This window comes from Crocuta crocuta, unplaced genomic scaffold (assembly GCF_008692635.1).
Source record: "Crocuta crocuta isolate KB4526 unplaced genomic scaffold, BGI_CrCroc_1.0 scaffold41, whole genome shotgun sequence".
Lineage (NCBI taxonomy): Eukaryota > Metazoa > Chordata > Mammalia > Carnivora > Hyaenidae > Crocuta > Crocuta crocuta.
Genome location: NW_027529428.1, coordinates 9,791,632 through 9,814,646, shown reverse-complemented (window position 1 = coordinate 9,814,646; position 23,015 = coordinate 9,791,632). Strand labels below are relative to the sequence as shown.

The 23,015-nt window shown below is 39.9% G+C and overlaps 1 protein-coding gene across 1 annotated transcript in view; it reads right to left on the bottom strand.

Moving 5' to 3' along the window:
- The window catches only part of TRPM3 (transient receptor potential cation channel subfamily M member 3), a 494,196-nt gene that overhangs the window by 212,677 nt on the left and 258,504 nt on the right, over positions 1-23,015 (bottom strand). Inside the window, exons 4-6 of the mRNA XM_077759293.1 lie at positions 22,695-22,908; positions 19,058-19,182; positions 4,824-4,995 (exon numbers count right to left, since the gene is read on the bottom strand). Of these exons, the coding sequence (XP_077615419.1) occupies positions 4,824-4,995; positions 19,058-19,182; positions 22,695-22,908 (511 nt within the window). The remainder of the gene's footprint in view (positions 1-4,823; positions 4,996-19,057; positions 19,183-22,694; positions 22,909-23,015) is intronic.

The following is a 23,015-nucleotide window of genomic DNA, read 5'->3' as shown; positions in this document are numbered from 1 at the left end:
AGCCTGGAGCCTATTTCAGAGTCTGTGTCTCCCTCTCTCTCTGACCCTCCCCTGCTCATGCTGTCTCTCTCTCTCTCCTAGAAATAAATAAAAATAAAAATAAAAAAAAAAAAGAAAATATATACGCATACATTTGAATCCAACCACTTTTTACCACCTCTGTCACTACTGTTCTATTTCAAACTATGGTCATCTCCCACCTACAATATTGCAACAGCCTTCCAAAACATCTTCCTGCCTTTAACTCTGTCCCTACCTCTGTCTGACCTCTGCACACAACAGCAGAGTGATGTCTTAAGCCGTAAAAGAAATCCTGCAATTTGCCAGATTGAAATTCTGTTAGAATAAAACCCAACTCTTTATAAATGTGTTGCTCTTTATTAAACTCCCTGGGCCATTGTCTCCCTGGGCCAGCTCTCCCCAGAATGTTCTCCTTACAGTGGGCTCCCTGACTTCGTTCAGGTCTCTGCTTATATGTCACCTCCTCATAGAGGCCCTTCCTGACCACCTAATCTCCATCATCCTCCCAATGAGCACATATGCATGTGTGCAACACGTATATACTGGTCCACAGTCCTATACCTTCCTCTGCTCTCTCTAACAGTTCTTTTTACTACCAGATGTCATATATTTATTTATTTACTTATTGCTCTGTTTGCTCCTCTTGACTTAACTTCAACGAACTGTTGACAGCTGCTTTCCTTGACCTTAGCCATGACTGGTATATAACAGGAGCCCAAGAAATACCTGCATCCTAAAAGGCAGGCTTGGAACTAAGTGTTGGAGGCTTTGCATGGTAAATGTGAAGTGTAAGAAGTTGCTGATGGAAGCGTGTTCCAAAGCAGGTAACTGCTCATGTCCAAAAGGATTCTCCTTTAAAAACAAAGTCCTTAAGTAAGAATGATAGTACTTCAGAAAGGACTGCTCACAGAAGTGAGTGGAGGGTGGGGGAGAGATGAGGTAACGGCTGTTAGAGTAGAGAGAAAAATCTAAGACACTGGTGCTTGTAATACATTATCATCAATAATTGGCATTTCGATGAGAAAGGGTTTAAAGGTCTCCTGAGCAGGATTCACTTAATATTTAAGGAAAATACCTTCAGAAGATGATGCCATTTAAGTAAGAAAGAGACTTGCTGAAAGTTTGGTATGGTATGCAGGTCAGCCCTAAGAGATGAGGAAGAATGGCATTTTGATAAGAAAAATGCTGAGTGCTTTCAGACATTCCTGGTGTGATCCAAGGTGTAATGGGTGACAAATCATAATATTGTGGTCTCGTGTCAAATTTTCAAGACACCATATTGGGGCCCAAAATGGAGTTCCACCGTAGTGTTTTGGACTTCTTTAACTTTCGAAGAAGAAAATTAAAAAAGTAAATGAAAATTTTTAAAATGAGCTTACAGAACAAAGTTTTACTTAAAAGTATTTTTTTAATGTTTATTTTTAAGAGAGAGAGAGAGACAGAGCGTGAGTGGGGGAGGGGCAGAGAGAGAGGGAGACACAGAATCTGAAGCAGGCTCCAGGCTGTCAGCACAGAGCTCAAACCCATGAACCATGAGATCACGACCTGAGCTGAAGTTGGATGCTTAACCTACTGAGCCAACCAGGTGTCCCCAAGTTTTATTTTTAATAGGGGTGGAAGAACTACATTACTTCTAATTATGACATAAAGAAAAAAAAACAGTGTCCACATTAGAAAGTAGAGTTGCTATTCTTTTTTTTTTTTTTAATATTTTTATTTATTTGTAGGAGAGAGAGAGAGAGAGACAGTGTGAGCAGGGGAGGGTCAGAGAGAGAGGGAGACACAGAATCTGAAGCAGGCTCCAGGCTCTGAGCTGGCAGTCAGCACAGAGCTCGACGTGGGGCTCGAACCCACGAACTGCGAGATCATGACCTAAGTGAAAGTCGGACGCTTAACCGACTAAGCCACCCAGGCATCCCTAGAGTTGCTGTTCTAAAGTGCTGACTGGGGATAGACTGCATTAGTCACTCCTTAGCTCTAAACACGTTTCTGCTCCTTCGTGCTTAGTGGGGTAAATACAGTAAAAAGAGAAAAAGATTCATGAGTCACTCACCTGGAGGGCAACCTGCAATCGTGGTTTGTCTGGGACATGGGGACCCAGGGACATGGAACTTCAATGATAAATCTAAGTCTTAGGCAGCCAGGACAAGTCGATCACCCTCTCACGATTAAGTTTAGGGACAGAGCTGCTGTAAAGCTAACTCACGGCATCTTTCACTCCAGCTCGCAGGCAAATTGCTGACCCAGAGCCTTTTTATTTCCCGTGACCTCAGAGATCTCCCCTGGGTGTCCTGAACTTTCTCTTTCCATTTAATTATTTTCACTGAATGAGAGCCTGTGGGTTTCTACGAATCCTCAAATACAGTTCCCAAAGGAGTGAAGGAGGAAAATTATGTTTATAAATTATGATAATTCCAGTGACAATATGGCTCTCCCTGCACCCCCCACCTTGCTCCAGCTTACTGTCACTTAACCCACCTTGGGGTCTCATCCCCTACCGCAGACCTAATCCTGTTTGTGGACTCGAAGCAGTTCAGGAGTCTCTAGCCTGCTTCTCTGAACTTGTCCTCAGCTTGGTACCTGGGTGCACACCTCTCTCCTCCCTGTTTACCCTAGATCACTGATTGGGCCCCCACTTGTTAATGTTTCTGTGTGCTGCCACCTCCTTGGTGATCTAGAAGGGTCCCCTGTCTCTCTGAATGGCATGAGGCATGTGCACGGGGTCCTGGTTCTTCCAGCACGCCTGACATCATGACCAGCCTTGGCCTGCTCTTTGACTTCATGCCGCTGGGCTCTGCTCCTCATTGAGGCCAGGGCACCCACAGGGGCCTCTCTGGGCCTCCCCTGCAGAGCCATCCACACACACAGCATCTCTGTGAGCTTTCAAGAAAGGTGACCTTCTGGGCACATAAATTAGCAAATGGTGGATGACCATCTAGGATGACCAATTAGAGAAAAAGGCATCCTTTCCTTGGGCAGCCTGTAAGGTGTAAAGCTTGGTGAACAGAGCCTTGGCTGGGTTTTAACTTCCCCTGGCACCGCCTTAGCTGAGTATATACTTAGCTCTCCTCCTAACTACTGACTAACTGGCCTGGCTGCCACCGGGTCCCCGCACAATGACATGCTTTGTGTGTCTGGACAGATGTTGCCTCATTACTGAGCACTGAACCTGACTCTCAATTTGTTCTTTGTCTCTCATGCTCCTGCATCTTTAGGGCCACTCCCATTTAGATGCTTAACCTGATGGTGTATAAAAGGTACTGCTTTAGCCTATGAAAATCTAAATAGATACCACAAATGAGACAACATCTGCCCTTCCAATCAACTATCATAATACAACTCAGTTTCAGTATTACAAAACCAACTACCTACTGGTTATACTGCTTTGTTACATTTGATCTCCATGGGTTTCTGGCTTGATTTAAGACTTCTCTATTTTCTTTTTCCAAAAGATGTTGATCTTGGGAGAATCCTGTTTTCTCTTTCCAAAAAGACAGTTGGGGATTCTTAGATAGAAGACCGTTTCCTCATACAGTTTGGACTTCTGGCCTACCCCAAAATGTACAATTCCAGACTCCTCTGTGTCAAAGATAAAAATGTGAAAGCTGGCTGCTTAAACAGGCATAGCACCTAAAAGGTGGAGCCAGAAAAGAGAAGTATAAGAAAGAGAGACGATGGACATCCCAGGACTGGGAGTGAAGGTTCTGGCGAAGACAACCCATCGTGAGCAGGATGCAGACAAAAGAACAGAGAGGAGAACATCCATTTGGAGAAGCTGAATCACATCACATTGAGCTTTTGGGAACGTATTCAGCCAAAGACAATCTTTTGCTATTTGGAACTGCAGGCTCTGAAAGTTTAATCAATTAGATCCAAATTTCCCTGATGGAACCTACAATGACCCTTAAGCTTGAGACTGCCTGGAATCCTCCTCAAGTGTTACTTTGTAGAAACAAATTGAACTTTATTTTGTGAGGAGAGCCGGGAGATTATTTTCATAGCTCTGTTACTTTTAAATGCCAGCCCCTTCCTGATTTGGGGAGCACTACTGTTTTCACAATGATACCTTTTCATAGCTAATTGTGGGCACAATAAACAGCATAGAGCACTCGAGTATTGAAGAGATAATTTTAATGTAATCACTAGGTACGTATTACGGGGTGCACATAAATATGCACGTATATCTAACTACATATACTTTTAAAGATGAATAAATACATACATAAAATTAAGATACCAAATGAAAGTTTATGAAGATGGTTATACAAGATACTTTTGTTTGAAGAACATCAGTTCCCTTGAAATGCCTTCGCACAGGCAGATCTATGCTAAAGCCAAAACCTGTGTGTATGTATGTATACATATATATACTATATATATATAGTATGTGTGTATATATGTATATGTGCATGTGTGTGTGTGTATATATATATATACATATATATAGTATATTTTAGCCACCAAAAATAGCTTAATAAATAGAAACAGTTTCTCTAGGGTGCCTCCCCTCCTTAAAGTACTGTGTAAAGGATGTAGGACAACACTGGAAAGGAAAGTGCATCAGCATGCATACACCCCAGAGGGGGTTGACAAATGTCCACTTGTCCTGTGGCCACGTATCTTATGCACCCAGTCCTCTCCTCCAGATGACTTCCTCGGGATCTAACCACTGGCCCAGCAGACACATACTGATACGCACTTGAAACTTGCCCAAGCATTTATACTATTTCCACATGGTATACTTTGAGTCACTCTCACCAGGCTTCCTACGAGGCGCGACAGTGGGAACGGTAGCTACTTACTTGTGTTTATCTTCTGGAGGGAAATGTGCTTTTCCAGTTGTCTCCTCAGCTTCACCTCAGCGCCGTACTTGCCGGTGGTGCCGTTATCAGCCAGAATGAAGTGGGAATGCATGCTGTTGAGCACAGTGAGCTTGCTCATGGGGTTGGACATGGTCTGATATGGCCGCACAACCTGCAGGGTTTCAAAAAGAAGAGGCGGAAGTCAGAGAACAAAAGGGCAAAATATGAAAAGGCGAACCAGACAGAGAAGAAACAGGGAGAGAAGGAAAAATCAATTCTTCGGTACAGTGAAAATAGAGTTTATATCCTCTAATACCATGGTGGGTAGAAGCAAATGTTATGGTCCGTGTTCCCCAGTCCAAGCAAGATTATAAAGAATAATGTATGTATTTAGATGCTGAACTTATAGGGAAACTAGAGTTTGTGTTCTCTTTGGCTCAAAAACTGCCATGTGAATGACTGTTTCATGTTGACCGTCTTTTGTCTGCTGATGAACAAATAATTTTAACATTAGTTATTTTGGTTTTTTTATCTTTTCCACAATGTCCATACTCTTTTTTTATATTTATTTATTTATTTTTTTATTTTGGGAGAGAGAGAGAAAAGAGAGCGAGAAGGGAAGGGGCAGAGAGAGGAGAGAATCCCAAGCAGGCTCTGCGTTGTCAGTGCAGAGCCCAACTCAGGGCTCAAACTCACAAATCATGAGATCATGACCTGAGCTGAAATAAGGAGTTGGACGCTTAACCAACTGAGCCATCCAGGGTCCCTACAGGATGTCTGTACTCTTAATAGGCACAGCAGAGCAATCACAGTTCTGGAATCTGGGGTGGGAGGGGTCAGTCAGGGTGATCTTTTCTGTCAAGCCCATTCAGTAATCTGAAGGTCTGTTAATTCAAGAATCAACACTGTTCTTATTAGATACCTTATTTAAGTGGAAATGTTGAATGTCAAATACCTGTCTCGTGAGATGAATATGAATCAAATTGTTCATCTCTGTCTTTTTGTGTGTGTGTGGTTGCGTTATTTTAATTTCGTGATGAATTATACTCCCTAAATCAGAGTCATTCTTAGTGTGGTCTTTCAGATTTTTGATATAAAAAGAAAAGGAACACCTATTGTGAGTTTTAGCTGCTGTATCTAATTGCTTTACCTACGTTATCTATAGTCCTGGTAACAATCTTGTGCGATGCTGATGCTGATCTTGTAGATGAGAAATAGAAATGGAGGTAAAATAGGTTCTTCAAGAGTATATTACACACAAAACCAGAATTTACATCCAGGTCTGAATCTAAAATCTGTTCTAACCCCCCTTCCCCACACTGTTGAAACACAATGGAAACAAGATGATGTTCTGGAAATCTCCTAAAGTATTTAGGTAGAGACTTCACTCAAGATTATGAAATGGAACATTGAATGAGCTCATTGTTACACAGGCCCAGTACAGTTATCCCTGTACTAAATCATCAGAATTGACAGGATGGAAATAAATGCTACAGGGTTTTTATTTCCTGCCTTTGTGTACTGTGTACATTAATTACAGAGTTGAGATGCTCTTGTTCACCTTTAGTATGTAATAACTCACCATGAAAAGCTGTAGTAAGATTGAGTAGTTTGTTAAAGAAATTACAGAGTGATTTAGTAAGGGCAGTCTTCAATAGTAAAGATCTCATAAAAGGCATTTTTTAGACCTTGATGCTGATTTCAAAATCCATTTCTATGTGCCTGGCAAACAGAATCTACTTGATAAATAGTGAATGAATGAACAGGAAAACTTGAGACAGGCATGCTTTTGTTCAAAATTAGAAAAAAAAGGACCCTCTTTTCTGAATTGTTTGGGAATTGGTCTAATCTAAATTTAAAATATGTAATTTTAAGCTTCTGAAATGTCCTTCATTCCTTTTAATATATGTCTTATTTGTTAATGTAGCATTAATACAATATTAATTCATAGCTTCATTTTAGTTGACTCTTAATGATAAAGGAAGCTCATAACGTTTTGATTATTCTTTCCAGTAATGGATGGGATTTTTTCCCCTGTAATGGAACAGTATTCAATTACTCCTTTGTCTAGATGAGTGAACAAGAGTCCCCCCAAATATAGAGAGAGTGGTGTGCTGACTCCATCCTGAGTTCTTTCTCACTGGAAGAGTGGGTCACTTGTGGTTGAAATTCTCATTTTGTTGTTACTGATTTTTGATCATAAAACATTCATTCTATAGCAGAGTGCAAGTTAATAAATATTAATGCTTTGTTGAAAGAGGCTTAGCAGATGGACTTTCTCCTATTCTTAAAGTGCCTCTGCATTGTGCCTTTGGATAAAAGAAAATTCTTTCGTTACTGTTCTCTATTTTCTGAGAGCAGGTCTCCAAGGCTCCATGCCACGGAGGAGGAAGGCCCAAAGAATTTCTTTAAGAGGCAGGGGACAGTGGATTTTCTAGAGGTTAAACTACACATGATAGTGAATCCCAAACACTTGTTCCAGGTGAGACATGAGAATACATTTTCTAATTCCTGGGAATTAATTAAAGAGTATCAGTGAACATCAAGTTTTCGATTGAATAAAGTAGCAAAAATCATTCTGGGCCAACTGACACACTTACCACAATCTGAGAATAACAGAACATCATCAAATCATCTAACTATACTCTGTATGTCCGTTTCCTTCACAACAGGATTCTAAGGAGAGTGGTGCTTCAGTTTTCTGAGTTTTGACCTTTTTTACTTGTGAAACATGGTGTACCAACTCATTGGGAACACTATCCATTTGAGTCAGTCATGGCTAGAGGGTTGGATTTACAGCATCACTCATGAAGTTTAACTTCTTCGTCTAAGTGCTCTCCATTTCATTTGATCTTATCTGGAGGTAAGTTAGAGGTGCTCATATCTTGGTAGAGAGTTTTTCTGCTGCATAATAGGGGATATACATCTGAAAAATAACTAAATGCCCTAATTTATGTTCCTGTCATCACTGGAGGGAGATCTGCTGAACCCTGGAGAATCCTGAACATATGAGCCGTGGAGATCTGTTTGAATCCCCTAGTTCTGCAAAGTGGCTGTGTGAATCGGAGGCACACATTTTTAATCTGTTAAAGGGAAATGATAAAACCACTTATCTCATGTGGGTTAGATGAGATTTTAGGTGCAGAGTACCTGGCACCTTGCCTAGTTCCTGGCAGGCAGTATATAAATGTGAATTCCTTCTCAAGCTCCGATTTATTTTACCAACTGCAAACTGATTTTCCAATTGCAAGCTAGTGACCAAAATGACAGACAAATCACACCGACTTTTGTTTTACACAAGGGATTTAAATCAATCAATTTAAGTTGAGAAAAAAATTAGCAATCAGTTGGCAAAACACACAAAGTGTTTTTTACTTTGTCACCACTCTCAGGCTGCTTAAGAGGGTGACGCTCTGGAATTATTTGTGGATTAACTGCAAAGTTGGAAATAACTTCCCAAGTACTTCAAGAGAGGAATGCATCTTGGTCTAACTTGCCTACAAAATCCACTTAATATTCTTCATAACAAACATACCAGCAGGCTATTCTTGTTTGAGTTATAATTTGCATATCTCCAAAAGATTTGCTGATCTTCCTGTTATGTTTCTCAAATAGGAAAATAATAATGTCTTTGTGCCACATGAATACAGATGGATTCTTCCCTCTAACAATATTATGGAGGTAACGCACCCACTTTTATTGTTAAAGGCTCATAGAAAAGGATTTTTTTTGGAAAGTAAGTGTGTGTGTGTGTGTGTGTGTGTGTGTGTGTGTGTGTGTGTTGTGTGCATGAGAGTGCATAGCAAGAACAAGTGTGACATGTTCAGGACTTGCAGGTATATGAGATCGCTCTACCTTGTTTCTCAGCCAGTGATTTCTGAGAGAATCAAGCCCTAGTGCCTGTACATAATGGACCACTTCTCCTAAGAATATAAGATGGTCCAGGTTATGTACCATCTTTGAGAGAATGAAGAAGACATTCACTGAAACAATTTTCTCTGTTTGTGTTTCAGATGAGGAATCTGGGAGGAGAAAGGCTGAATGACATCAGAAAAGCCTACATATCAAGGGATCTTGTATGATTGGTAAATACAGGACTATGTGTACCGAGAAGGGAAATTTGCTTAGAAGTGGATTTTAGATACTTTGCACTCTTTGGGTATCATGGGCCAGGATACTCCTAGGTGATGACATTTTACCCCTCTTTCTTGTCCCTCTTGGGGAGATGAGAGAATTCTTCACTCTTTAATACACTATACACCACTTTGTGCTGGCTGATTGGTAAAATTCTCATTCCAAGGCCTCTGTATACCTTGATTCTAAAAGAGAGGCAATGAAGTGGAAGCTGTCTAAGAAGTTAATGAAGGTGAAGGCCCTTTATGTCATGAACTTGTAGGTCATTATCAATGCCAGGAGGGGATTGCTCCAGAGACACCATGGAAAATCTGAACATTCCTTATGGGCTGGTGTCAGTATGCTGCATTTCTTATCCATGGATGGGCTTAAATGTATCATTTTGGAGCTGATCTAAGATACCAGCTTACATTTTCCTAACTATTTTCAAGTGTGTTCTGGTCTTACTCAGGGGTACTTAGTGGGATGTCAGGAGATGGAGATTCTAGTTCCTTTCAGTTACTAATTTGTGACCCAATTACTAATTTGTGACTCTTTCAACTCATTCATTCCTTCATTTGTTCACTCATTAAGAATATCTTGAGGAAATGTACGTGATGAATATTGGGCTGGCTTGAGGAAACATATAATCTTGCATCTATGTAATATCTCTCACTAAGTGTTGAAATTATATGTATTGAAAGAAACCTTTTGGATGGTAGTTTCTCATCTATAAAGTAGTGGGTTTGGCTGTAATTTCTGAAGGTTTTCTACCTGTAAGATGGAGTCTGGACAGCCTTTGTTGAAAAGTACATTTGCTTCTTCCAAGTTAGTACAGAAAAATGACACAAAAGTGGGTTCTGGGATCTCTTATCTTTGGTGGTCCTTTCTTTGATGCAAGGGCAGTGTGTTTGTCTGCAACTCTTTCCTGAACAGAATTAAATTGAGCTAAATTGGATTTTTGAGTCATCAATCATAGGATTTGGGCAATCCCTAAACTTATGACCTGGAAAGGTATGTATCCACATGCCCCTGGCAAGTAGCAGGCTATCGGATATGTGGCACAATTGAATCATCCTTTCCCTCCTAATAGCACTATGGTTTCAAATTAGGCAGGAAGAAAATTAACATGCACTGATGGCTTATTATGTGCCAGGTACTGGGATACACACTTTCCCATAGATTAATCCATTACATGCTTATGTTATAGGCAAAACTATAGATGCTCAGAGAAGTAAAGTCTGGCCCAAATGTGCCTTACTAACACTCTTTCCTTTGAATCCACACAGCATGTAGATCTTAAATTCCTGTGCAGGCCAGGAGACATTTAGAGGGAAGATGGAAGACCCAGCCAGATTTTAAATTTATAAAGGATATTATGGTTGGTTTTGCTGCTGGACATTTCTAACAGTGGCTTAGCTGAGCACTAAAATCCTTCTGACAGCTGATCAGATTATTTCCAGATGGGTCATCTAGAACTGTATAGGATGCAGGGGTCAGGGGAGGCACTAGCAGGCAACAAGATGTGGTCTGTGCTTTGGAGAAAGTAAAGCAAAGGGGTGGGGCAAGGTTCTCTTAGCATCAGGCATGAGTCCCTGGGAGGGAAGAGGGGATATTGCTGTGACATGGGCAGCAGCCTCTGTGTCAGAGATTAAGGCACATGGGAGCTGGGAGGGTGAGATGAAAAACAAATAAAGGAAGGCACTGTGTGTCCTCAAATCATAGTGAGGTCTATGCTCACAGGGACACTGGGACTGTTATTTCCTAGTCAGCCAGCTCAGCTCTAAGTCTAGGGATAAAGGAGGGTCGTATGGAACCCAGATGTTGCCTCCAGCCTGGCAATCCAAAGAAGAAACCAGCAAACCCAGGGATCCATCCTCAAGAGTGCCCAGAAACCTCAGTTGTATATTTCCTACTAAAATCCATGAGATGAGCAGTTACATCGTTCTGCAGCATTTTGAACACATGTCCCTCAACTCCTGGGCTTTCAGAGGGTTACAATGTCCTCATTACAGGCTTCCCATTTGAATGGGCTCACCTCCCTTTGCCCTGTCCTGAGGGGAGCCCAGGACAGTCCACAAGAAAGGCCTACTAGCAATGGGAAAAGGCCCTTGAGTTCTAAAAGGGGTTACTTGCTTGAGAAGTCACCATGTGTCCGTGGGGTGATTTTAAAATATGTTAAAAAATTCTCTGAAAATCTTCCCTTCCAGTCTGCAGTGGATTCAGTGACTCAGTTCTAAGAAATAGAATGAAACAGAAGTGATGGTGTGTGACTTATGAAACTAGGTCATAAAAGGGTTCCTTTTAGCTCTCTTGGATCATTCACTCTGGGGGAAGCCAGCTGCCATAATAAAGCTGCCTTCTGGAGAGGTCCACATGGTGAGGAACTCATACTAACAGCCACGTGAGTGAATCATCTTGGAATAAGGTACCGTATCCCCATTCGATCCTTTAGATGATGTAGCCCCAACTGATATCTTGACTGTGACCTTAAGGGAAGCCCACACCAGAACCACACAGATAAGCTGTGACTCATAGAAACCATGAGACAAGAAGTGTTGCTTTAAGCCATAAAGTTTTGGGATACTTTGTTACAAAGCAGTAGACAACACAATAGTGTATTATTGCTATACTGAGACTTCAAAATGTATTCTCTTCTCTCTATTATGGACTCACTGGTGCATCATAATTTCATGACCTCTAGAGCCTCCCTGCATCTTCCCGGGGCTCCAGTCAGCTCTGGGGCTGTGGCTGCCATCGTCTACTGTCTCAGTGCACCTGTCTGACTCCTCACACCATCTTTCCTCACTGGGAAGACAGTCTGACTCCCGCACCTACACAACTGCTAGTTGGGTGACCCTACATGGGTTGTTACCCTCTGTGTCTCAGAGTCTCCATATGTAAATGGAGATTAATGATGAATATAACCACCTCAGTGGGGGGTACTGCGAAGATTAAATGAGATCTAAAACACATATATGAACTCAAATAAATTATTGGTATGATCATGGAGAAGTCATACTGCATCATAGGAATGGTTGTGGTCTTGGGAACTGGATGAGCAAGGCTGAAATCCCAGCTATGGGACTTACGAGTCATGTAATATTGGGCAAGTTACTTAATCATTTTGTGTTTAGTTTTACCATCAGTGACATGGAAGGACGATGTCATTATGAGAATTAAATGGCTAACTGTGATGGGTGCTGACATTTTTAACCTCCAAAAAAGTGAGCTAAATTACTGTTGTTATTTCAGGGATAAATGCTAAACCTCCAGGCTGATTCAATATCCTACCACCAACCCTTTGCATATATACTCTTTCCTCTTCTGCTTCAGTAACAAGGGTGCAGATGGCTCCTCTCCCCTTTAGCTCTGGACCCCATCACCTCAGACCACTCTAGGACATATTTCCTCAATTCTATTCTACCCTTATTTTCTCCCCTATCATCAACACATAAACAGACTCAAGTCCCTCCCTTCTCAAAGAAAAACCCCACAAATTATGGCTCCCTTCAGCTACTCATGTCACTTCTCATCATAGCTAAACTTTGAAAAGGTTAGTTTCCATTGGCTGCCTCTACTTCCCTTCTCCCTCCTCAACCCAGCGACTTGAGAACTGCCCCTTCACTGTTCTTCGGAAACAGTTTTGACTGGTGATACCAGTCACGTCTGTTTTGATGAACTGTACGAACATTTCCAAGTCCTCATCCTCCTCAATCTCCCAACTGTACCTGGCATTGACCATTGACCTTCACTCTATCTTCCTGGAGCACACTCTTACCTTGGCTTCCATAACACTCTCTAGTTTTGCTTCTACTTCTCAGCCCTTCTTTTGGTCTCCCTCTCAGGCTGTTTTTCCTCTGCCCAACCATTACATATTGGATGCCATCAGGATCCAGGTGTAGGCCCTTCTTTCCCTCACTCTACATACACTTCCTTGGTGATCCCATCCACCACAATGGCTTTAATTTTCATCTAGATGCAGACTCATTTGAGTCTGAGTGTATAGCCAGATTTTGCTCCTGAGACTCCACCTCATAAACTACTGTCTTGCTGGACATTTTCACATAGATATCTCAAAGCAACTCTGAAATCAACATATCCAGTTACAAACTCAACATTGTCATCACTGAAACTGCACTCCCTATGTCATTGAATGTAGCCCAGAATTGGAATGTGGTCCATAGTTAGTTAGCGTTAGCTCCTGATGACTGTAACACACTTGGGTGAGTCTCCTTGTCTCGGAGCTTCTCCTCTCGAATCCTCTGGATACATCTTACATAACCTAGTCATGGATGGCCAATAAATTCCATGTAAGAACCACTACTGGGAAGTTTTCTGAGCTCACAATTTGAAATCATATTTGGCTTGTCTTAGAAATAGATGACAAATGCACTATTAAACTTCATTTTTTTGGCTTGAAATCTAGAGATGGCACCAAAACAACACTTTGCAATTAAATAGAAGAACTGTTAAAGGTTATAAAATTCTGAGAATAAATCTATCTTTAGGGGGAAATAGAGGATATCATTGAAAGTCATGAAAATCTAATAACCGCATAAGATGATATGTTGGAAATCTTCCCAAATACAATTTCATCCTCAAGTTAAAATGAAAAGTGCTTTTTCTTGTGATCATGGCTGGATTTTTAATTTGGCATGGATTTTGTTAATCTAGATTTGGGAAAAGATAAATTACAAACGATTCACAAACTGTTCAATTACCTGAAACAATTTTGGTCAGACTGTTTTCTAAAGTAAGGAAATCTAAGGCTAAAATGAGTCATGTAAAAATCATAATTCAACGGAAATTCTTTTTTGACTTTACACTGGGGATACTTTTATCATCTGTTCAGATCGAGATTCTCTAAGGACAAAGAAAATGGTTCTGGTCATTCTTATAGCCTATTTTTGAGTCCAATTTACAGACGTAAGATATTTGCCAGTGTCTCAACTAATAATAAAAACATCATTAAATATTTTCTTATAGATTACTTGGCATACTATTAGTTAAGAGTATGGGCTTTGGTGGGGCACCTGGGTGGCTCAGCTGGTTGAGTATCCCACTTTAGTTCAGGACATGATCTTACAGTTTGTGAGTTTGAGCCCCACACTGGGCGTCATTACTGTCAGCCTGTCAACACAGAGCCTACCTCGGATCCTCTGTCTTCTTCTCTCTGTCCCTCCCCCACTTGTGCTTTCTCAAAAATAAATAAATATGTATTTACAAAAAAAGAGCATGGGCTTTGGAGACAGTGGATCTTGGTTCTAACTCTTAGTTTTCTTACATAATGATACATACTTCATAAGTCACATGTCAATGCCTCACATTCACACCAAATATCTTATTAGTGGTTGACAAGAAACAAAGAAAACAATTCAATCTCTATTTTTGAGGAACTTTTACCAAAATTGGGGAAAAGGAGAGCTGTAGGAGAATTATAATCATTGATATGACATTATGGGTGAAGTTAGTCATGGAAGACATCTTGGTGGAGGGGAGTCTTGAGCTTGGTTTGACTCAAGAGTAGATTATGGATTGTAAGAGAAGAATGGGGCAGTAGGAATCATATGGAGAAGTCACAGAGTAGTAAAACTTAACAGCTGAAAAATATTCACTCTCACATTTAATGGGAGACTAAAAATTATTACCATCTCCAATATTCACAGCATTATTGTTCACCAAATTCTGTTGTTTTGATCTATTAATGGGAGGTTTGGTTAAACAGAGTAGAAGATATTTAAATTTAAAGAATCAAGGCTAGTTCATTCCTCAGTTGGGTGGATCATGCATGTCTTAAAGGGTTACAGAAAGGCTTATTCTCATTCCATTCTTCTCTGCTCCCATATCCAACATGCAGAAGCTTTACCATTCACCTCCCACCTTAATTGCTACATAAGAAAATAGTTTTATATTTAGATGCGTGGTTAAAAAATGCTCTCATTATAGTTACTAAAGCATAATCAAGCCTGGGGACATAATACGGAGATGGAATTGTGGTAAGGCTGTGAACTAGGTAAGATTTATTACCATTTTTTCTACAATGTTTATTTTCCTTGTAGCCTGAATTTCATCATGCCCAATCTGTCTTCATTAATATGGTCTGAGCACCCACTACATGTGAGGCTTTAAGTTGAGCTGTGAGAATCTGAAGCTAATACCCTGTATCTTTAAAGTCTAACCTAAAATCTAGCTAAGAGATTAGACGTGGAGGGAGGTAGATGTTTCAGAACAACTAGAAGCAGACCCAAGGGTAAGTTAATCTTTCTTTTTTATGTTTAGGAATAGTCTTTGCCTTTATAGTGCCATTCCAAAGATGTAATCAATGCTGAGATGAATAGTAACTGCTGTGTCTACCACTTCTATCGATAGAATAACTATAGAACTACGTGAATGTTCAAGCTTCTGAAAGTGCTCATCTGAGAACCAGCCCCACAGAAATAAAAAGATCTATATTTTCTATCCTTTTGGAAATAAATCTACTGTAATAAAATATTTGGCATAAGAAATAGAGCCTTTCTTTTATCTTCATACTTTCATTTCATGTAAGTTTCCTAGATTTCCCTTGATAATTATTTTGTGCCACTTCAACCTTATTCTGAAATCCACACATAGACTAGACCAAAAATACAAATCTTTTTTTTTAATAAATGCATTTTTCATAGAATTCTGAAGTGGTACAGATTTTTAATACTATGTTAGTTTTTTTCCCTCTGATATCTGGTTTCTGATACTAAAAGGTTTATTTTCTGGATGTTTATTACATATAAGTTTTGTTAGATAAGAGGGAAGGAAAAGACTCAGAGGCACTAAAATAAGCTAAGCTACGGAAATTCTTATAACTACTTTAGAAGTTTATCAGACAACACTTCTACTTTGTGGGGATTTTGTGGGGACATTTCACAAGTGATCACTAACTAATATTTTATTCAAATACTTCTTTTTAGGACAACCTGGCACCATATTCCTTTTGAATCATAACATTAGAAGAGTAAACACATATACAAATTTCCCTCAAACTGTGTCATCAATCCGGTACACCAAGAGTGGCATTTCTGGTCCAAGTAATTTACAATGTGAACAACAAATTCTATTACTGTACAAGAGCCTGAGAAAGCCTATGCATATTCCAACTCCCCAGTTTTAAGGGGGAGGGTGGGAATGTACCAGAATGGTTGAAATTCAATAGATTTTGGTCAAAGATCTAGTAAGAAACTAAAATACACTGTTTTTCCGGTGTTCTTTATAATCTGTCAATGTCAATTCTTTTCTTGACGGTCTCTCTGCAGGGTTCACTTGGATTTTTGTGAGCCATGGTGTGCCTCTATTAGGCCCCTGTGAGCAGGGAGAATGAATGTGCACATTTTACTGAACATGAGTGGCTCCTTCTGTCCTGTGTGATCAAGACTATTTTTTCACTGGGAAGTCAGACAATGCAACTCACCCTCACTGGCTTAGGCTTGCGTAAGTTCCTATGGCATAATACTGGGAAGAAATACTGGGAGAAAGAGAGTAAGTACAAAGGAGGCGCACAAGAAGAGGTGAAATCAGAGGAAAGAAACTCAAATTGGAGGAAGATGAATCAGGGGTCATTTCTCCAGCCAAGAAAGGAAAGTAAATGCAACGTAAGTACTATCTTTCTGCACTCACAGAATTTACAAAACACCCAAAATGACACAAAAAGGCAGTGGCTAAATGATTAGGCAACGGAGGTAATAATTTGGTTACTCTATCTTAAATAAAGAACTAATCAGCTCTATTAATTCATAGTTCATCTGAATAAGAAAGTTCCAAAATGGTTTCCTTCCCCTCCCCCCAAATTGAATAATAGTAACTCAGGTTTACAATAAGAGATTATGAAGCAATGGACATTTAAAAACGACTTNCACTTTGGGGATGAGCACTGAGTGTTATGTGGAAACTAATTTGACAATAAACTATTGTAAAAAAAAAAAAAAAGACTTCTGAATCATCACATTTTAAATAATTAATTCATTTGTTCACCAAATGCACTATTAAATACCTTTGGTATCAAGGGCATTCAGCATATTCTAACTCTCTAAGAAATAGCTTTGCTCTAGTTCACAATCAACTTCAAAGCCAGCTTGGAATCTAAGGCAAGCATTCACGCAAGTATATTTCATCAAAGACCAGTTGTAGATACTCTGAAAAAAAATTAGTAATGCTTGTTTTTCTCATCAGTTCTGCCTACCTATCACTTGGGAAATTGCTGCTTGAGATACTCAAGGTGTGTGTGTTGTAAAACAGCCAGTAAATTTTAGTTAAGAGAATATTACACTGATAAAATGAGGATCTCATTTCTCACCCTATGTTTTCAATAAATTAGTGTTTCTACATGTAATTTGTAGCATTGCTATGGACACCCTTTATCACTTAAAGGTTCTGAAGGACTTAAAGAGTATTTGTTTACTGCATTTCATAATGTTTGATCTTTTTATTCAAAGTATTTTGCATTGCATTAAAAATTGCCTATGTTTGATTTCACTCTTATGTGAAATTTAAGAAATAAAACAGATACAAAATAAAGAGGATGGGACAGAAAAATTAAATAAGAAAAAAACAGAGAGGGAGGCAAACCTTAAGAGGCTCTTAACTCTAAAGAAAAAACTGAGGGTTGCTGGGTAGAGGGAATGGCCTAAATGGGTAATAGGCCTGAAAGAGGGCACTTGTGATGAGTACTAGGTGTTGTATATAAGTGATGAATCACTAAATTCTACTCCTGAAACCAATATTACACAATGTTAACTAACTTGAATTTAAATAAAAATTTGGAAGAAAAAATTGCTTATAATGTGTTATATTAAAATAAGATGGTTTCAGGGGTGCCTGGGTGGCTCAGTTGGTTAAGTGTCCGACTTCAGTCCAGGTCATGATCTCACAGTTCATGGGTTCGAGCCCCGCATCAAGCTCTGTGCTGACAGCTCAGAGCCTGAAGCCTACCTCAGATTCTGTGTCTTTCTCTCTCTCTGTTCCTCCCCCCACTCATGCTCTGTCTCTCTCTCTCTCTCTCAAAATTAATAAAAACATTAAAAAATTTTTAATAAGACTGTTTCAGTGTATTTCTGTACAATTCAAGAAGCAATTTAGGACCTGTTAANTTGGTTCAGATACTTGGAAAAAACTACTTAGCACATTTGTTACATTCCGTAGCAGGCCCAGATTGGGAAGAGAAGACTGTACTGATCTGATGTAGAGGTTCAGTGATCAATAATTAATTTTAAAAGTTATCAGGGAAAAAGGCAGTGAATAAAGTATGACAATTATAGTTTAAGCACAATTCCATCAGTGGAATTTTAAGAAGTGATATATGGGGGGGAAGCCTGGGGGATAGTAGGAGAGAAAGCCCTCTAAGGAGGTTGTGAATAATCTGTTTGTGGTAAACAAAGCAAAGCAAAACAAAAACAAGACCCTAGAAGAAACAGAAGAAAGATGATGACTCAGACAAAGTAAAGTAAGTTCTCTCAAAGACAAACCCTTTGACTGATCAGTCGGTGTGTGGCTCTGGACCTAAGAAAAGGAAAGAGAGGAGGCACCCTGCAGAGTTTGGTCATGGGTTTCTGAGTAGTTTCCAAGTGGAAAATCAAGAATGACACAGTGCCCACTCCTTGTACAAGCATTCAGCAAATGCAAGACCAACTAGGGAAGCCGCAGCCTGAAAGGAAAGAATCTTCCTCTGTGGCTTTCCTGAGCTGAAGGGCACTCAGATAATAAAGAAGCTGGAGACTTGGGGTGAGAGGGTCCCCATTTAATACTGCAGTCAATGAACTCATGATGCTCTACATTACCTGGTGTTACTTCATCTTAACCAATAGAGCTAGCAAGATTTGACAGGTGAGGAGAGACCCTTGTTTGATTCAAACGAGGTTAGGTAGTAAACCTTTGGACCTTTTCCGATCATAAGAATTGATGCTGGAGTTCACATAGATAGATTTTAGAAAATCCATGATCTTGCAGTAAACTATTCCTAACATGAGTTTCATTTTGGGAGGTGGGAGCTAAGATAGTACTGTAATATGCATACTTTGAATTCTTATTTTATTTTACTTGTTTGCTATCACCTCTATGAGAAGTCACAGACAGGGGCAGCCTCTAGGACTTACATCTCTTCCAATGAGGTCCTCTTGATTTTCCACAATTCCCCAGGGGGCGATGCCTATGGTACATATCTTCCCTCGAGACTTAGATGCATGGTCCTTCAGGGCGTCCCCAACGTGGCGAATGACACCTACGAGGACAAAGGGAAGTATTACTCTTGTCTTTTAAAGCAATGACTCTCCATTGTTCTAAAGGAAACTGTGATAAATGTGGCTCACAAGGTTATACGCAATGAATATAAAATTTTGACACATTTCTACCCAAACTACATGTGCTCAGAAGAGAACATAAATTCACGGCTCTAATGTCAGATACATTTGCAGGACATGTATAATATGAACTCTAGCAATGCATTTCTTCTTGCTCTTTAAATTCTTTTTTTTCCCTAAGAACAAAATTAAAAAGCATCCAGTGTCTAAAAATAGAATAAAAAAAAGAGGGATGCCTAGATGGCTCAGTTGGTTAAGTGTCTGACTTCAGCTCATGATCTCACAGTTTGTGGGTTTGAGCCCTGCAGTGGGCTGTGTGCTGACAGCTCAGAGCCTGGAGCCTGCTTTGGATTCCGTGTCTCCTCTCTCTGCCCCTCTTCTGCTTGCACTATGTCTCTCTCTCTCTCTCAAAAATAAACATTAAAAATGACAAAAATAAAAATAAAGAAAGAAAATATCAAATATAATTCTTTAAACTCTGGGAGTCTTTTTCTTGTTCTATAAGCATAAGGATGTTAGTATGACTAATGATCAGTACCATGAGTATATCCTATAAAAAGCACCCATATAATATTATATTAAGTCTGTACCAGAGTTTGTGTATTAGTTAGGGTCATTCAAATAGAGTAGCTACTTAGCTCAGATCTTGTTAACCTTGATTTCATCTTCTTATTTATCAATATATAAAGTGGGGACTCTACTTCTAAAGAAAACCTTGGCATAGTCTGTGGAAGATTTATGTTGAAAATATATAAATACAGCTTTTTAGCTTCATCATTGAAATTGTTTTTGTCTCCTGTCATAAATGAACTTCCACATCACCGTGGCCTTCCCCACCGTAGTTAAAAGGAAAGAATTCAGTTTATAAAATGGGATGGAACCTATCTCTTATCTGTTAATAAAGATAAATTGCATTTAAAGAAGATGTAATTTCTAATCTATTAACCTCCCTCTCAAATAATCATTTTTTATAGAAGATATAAAATATCTTTTCTAAGAAAAGTTACTTCCACTTACCAAAATTCCACCTATTCCTCAAGGAAAAATTCACACCTTGTGCCATCTCGTATATGAAAGCTGAATTGGATTTGATTTTTTTTCTCCCTTTGAACAGGATTGCAGTTTGCATATCTTGAACAATGCACTATGTTACCTAATATATTCTTCCATGATTCACAATCACAGATGAGGCCATCTTTTCTAAGGGTAAAACTCCTTGCAGGGAAGGTTGGGCAGGGGGGTAGAGGGGTGGGGGGGCGGTCAGTATCTTACTTCATCTTTGTATGCCTCACGTGCTAGCACAGAGTAAGGGTTCTAATACTGCACTGAACTATCAAAATGCACCAGGCAATTTAATCATTGAGTGGACACATTTGTGTGAATCACTCCATTCTGAAATATTCAGAAGATCAAACAGAAAGGCCCTCCTTTAAAAAAAAAAAAAAAAAAGAAAAGAAAAGAAACTAAAACTGTGTAAATGGCACTAATCCATGTTGCAATATGCTGGCAGTGTTGATTAGAATACAATTTCACTTCTTAGTTTATCTAGGGATCTTCTAAAAGAGAGTACTTGTAAAGAAAAACAAATGCAAGAATCAAGCTGTGAATATCAGTGTTCATTTTGTTTCCCTATTTACACACAAAACTCCTTTCAGGGCCCATCCGGGGACAAGAAGTTTAACTTCCTGGTATGCCCTCCCTCAGCCACAGTTCTACTATTACCTCTTACCTAATCTGAGATGCCACCATTAGAACATCGCTTTGGGTATTGGATTGAACACTAGCCTGGAGCGAGGCAGAGATGAATTCTTCGGTTTACAGAATTCATGCTGTAACGTCTTCTTTTGATAGTGGGTGCACTTCATAGAGGAAGAAAAGTCATAAACAGTGTTCTGAGTTCCCAGAAACAGAAGGCTGTTACAAGTTTCTTTGGAACCTTTGGAAACCTTTGAGTGGGTCTGTATATAAGGTGCAGATTATGCCAGGAAAGCAAAACAGTGCATAATAACAAGTGAATGAAGCCAGCTAAACTGAATGAAAGCAGGAGCCTAAAGCCTGAACAGCCACCCAAAGCTAATTGCTCTGTAGATATTTGATTACTACAAAACAAACAGCAAAGAGCTGACGGAGCATTCTAAGATCATGTCAGTTTACAGACTGAGTCAGGATTCCATGTAACAATGCAATGCAACATTGCGTGGGCAGTGCTGAATCTTCACAAATTCTAGGTGTTGAGGAGAATGCTGAGTGCGGATCTGGTTCAAATATCACCTAAACTGCGAACAAATGAGTAAATAATATTGAGATAACTGTCTTAATTTAAAAGTCATTGGTTTGGGGTTGTGTTCCGACTGTTTCACAACTCCACGTGTGTGCGCACTGCACAGACCACACACTTGCGGCCTTGAAACAAGTCTGAGTGAACTTGCTATAGTATTACTTGTGTATTTCCAAGGGCGCTTCTGACTCAGGCTGGAGAAATATGTCAGAGCAATTTATGGGCATCTATTCCATTATCGGCTGCACATTAATAATGTGCTGCACGTAAGCACTCAACTGTAAGTGGGTGTGGGAGCACTGATTTGACGGCCTACCTGTATCACGATATAGAGAAATTCATTTGGCAGGTAGAAAAAAATTGCTTGGAATTCAGAGTGTGATGTGTCTTCTACTGGTGCAGAGTTGACTTAATAAATTATTAAAAACATTTTTTAATGCTTATTTATTTTTGAGAGCTAGAGAGACAGAGTATGAGTGAGGGAAGGGCAGAAAGAATGCGAGACACAGAATCCCAAGCAGGCTCCAGGCTCTGAGCTGTCAGCGCATTCATTGTCTGACACAGGGCTTGAACTCAGGAACTGTGAGATCCTGACCTGAGCCAAAGATGGATGCTTAACCGACAGAGCCACTCAAGTATCCCTTAGTAAACTGTTTTAAATAATAAACACATAATACTCCAGATGTCAATGTCACTATTTACATCCCAAATAAACAGGGATTTAACAAAATTCAGAGCTATTTGCATCAAACTTAAAATCACATAAAGATCAGACACAGAGCTTCCAAATTTAGAGCAAAAGTTGTTCTTTAAAAAATCACTGGATACTCAGTTGGCAACTTGAGGTACTGAAAATATCTCGTGAAATTCTACTAGTCATGTTTACAAATTCTGTAGCGTCAAGTATTAAATAGCCCAACCTGTTTCTCATGTGTAAGCAATTCTTTGTGGCTGAGAACTAACTGAATGGCTATCGTGTGGGTTCATGGAGGGCAGAAGAATCCATGAGAGGAGGGAGACCCAATGAATGTGGACGCACAGGGAAGAGAGACGGGGGGGGCGGAATATAAACATCTTTAGCCTTAGGAGAAAATGATCTTAGTTGCCACATTCTCATGGCCTTAGGTTGCCTGTCTCTGTCTGACTTCCCATTACCTGTGTTAACCCCTCCAGTGAATATCCAGGCTCCTGTCGTCATGGCTGCTTTGATGAGACCTTTCCCGAAGACTTGCTTGAGCTTTGGCTGGAGTTCAAAGTTCTGCAGGCCTCCGTGCACAGAGATGAGAAGCTTGGGAAGCTCCAGCTGCCATTCCTTGGTCATCAGGTGTAGAAGGAGATCAGGTTTCGTGTCAAAGGATACTCGAACGTACTAGAACAAGAAGGGCCACCAATTAGGGAGACAGGGCAGGGCTGGCTGCCGGGGCTTATCCTTCCTGATCACAAGGACATGTGTAGAACGAGAAGAAAACATCTCTT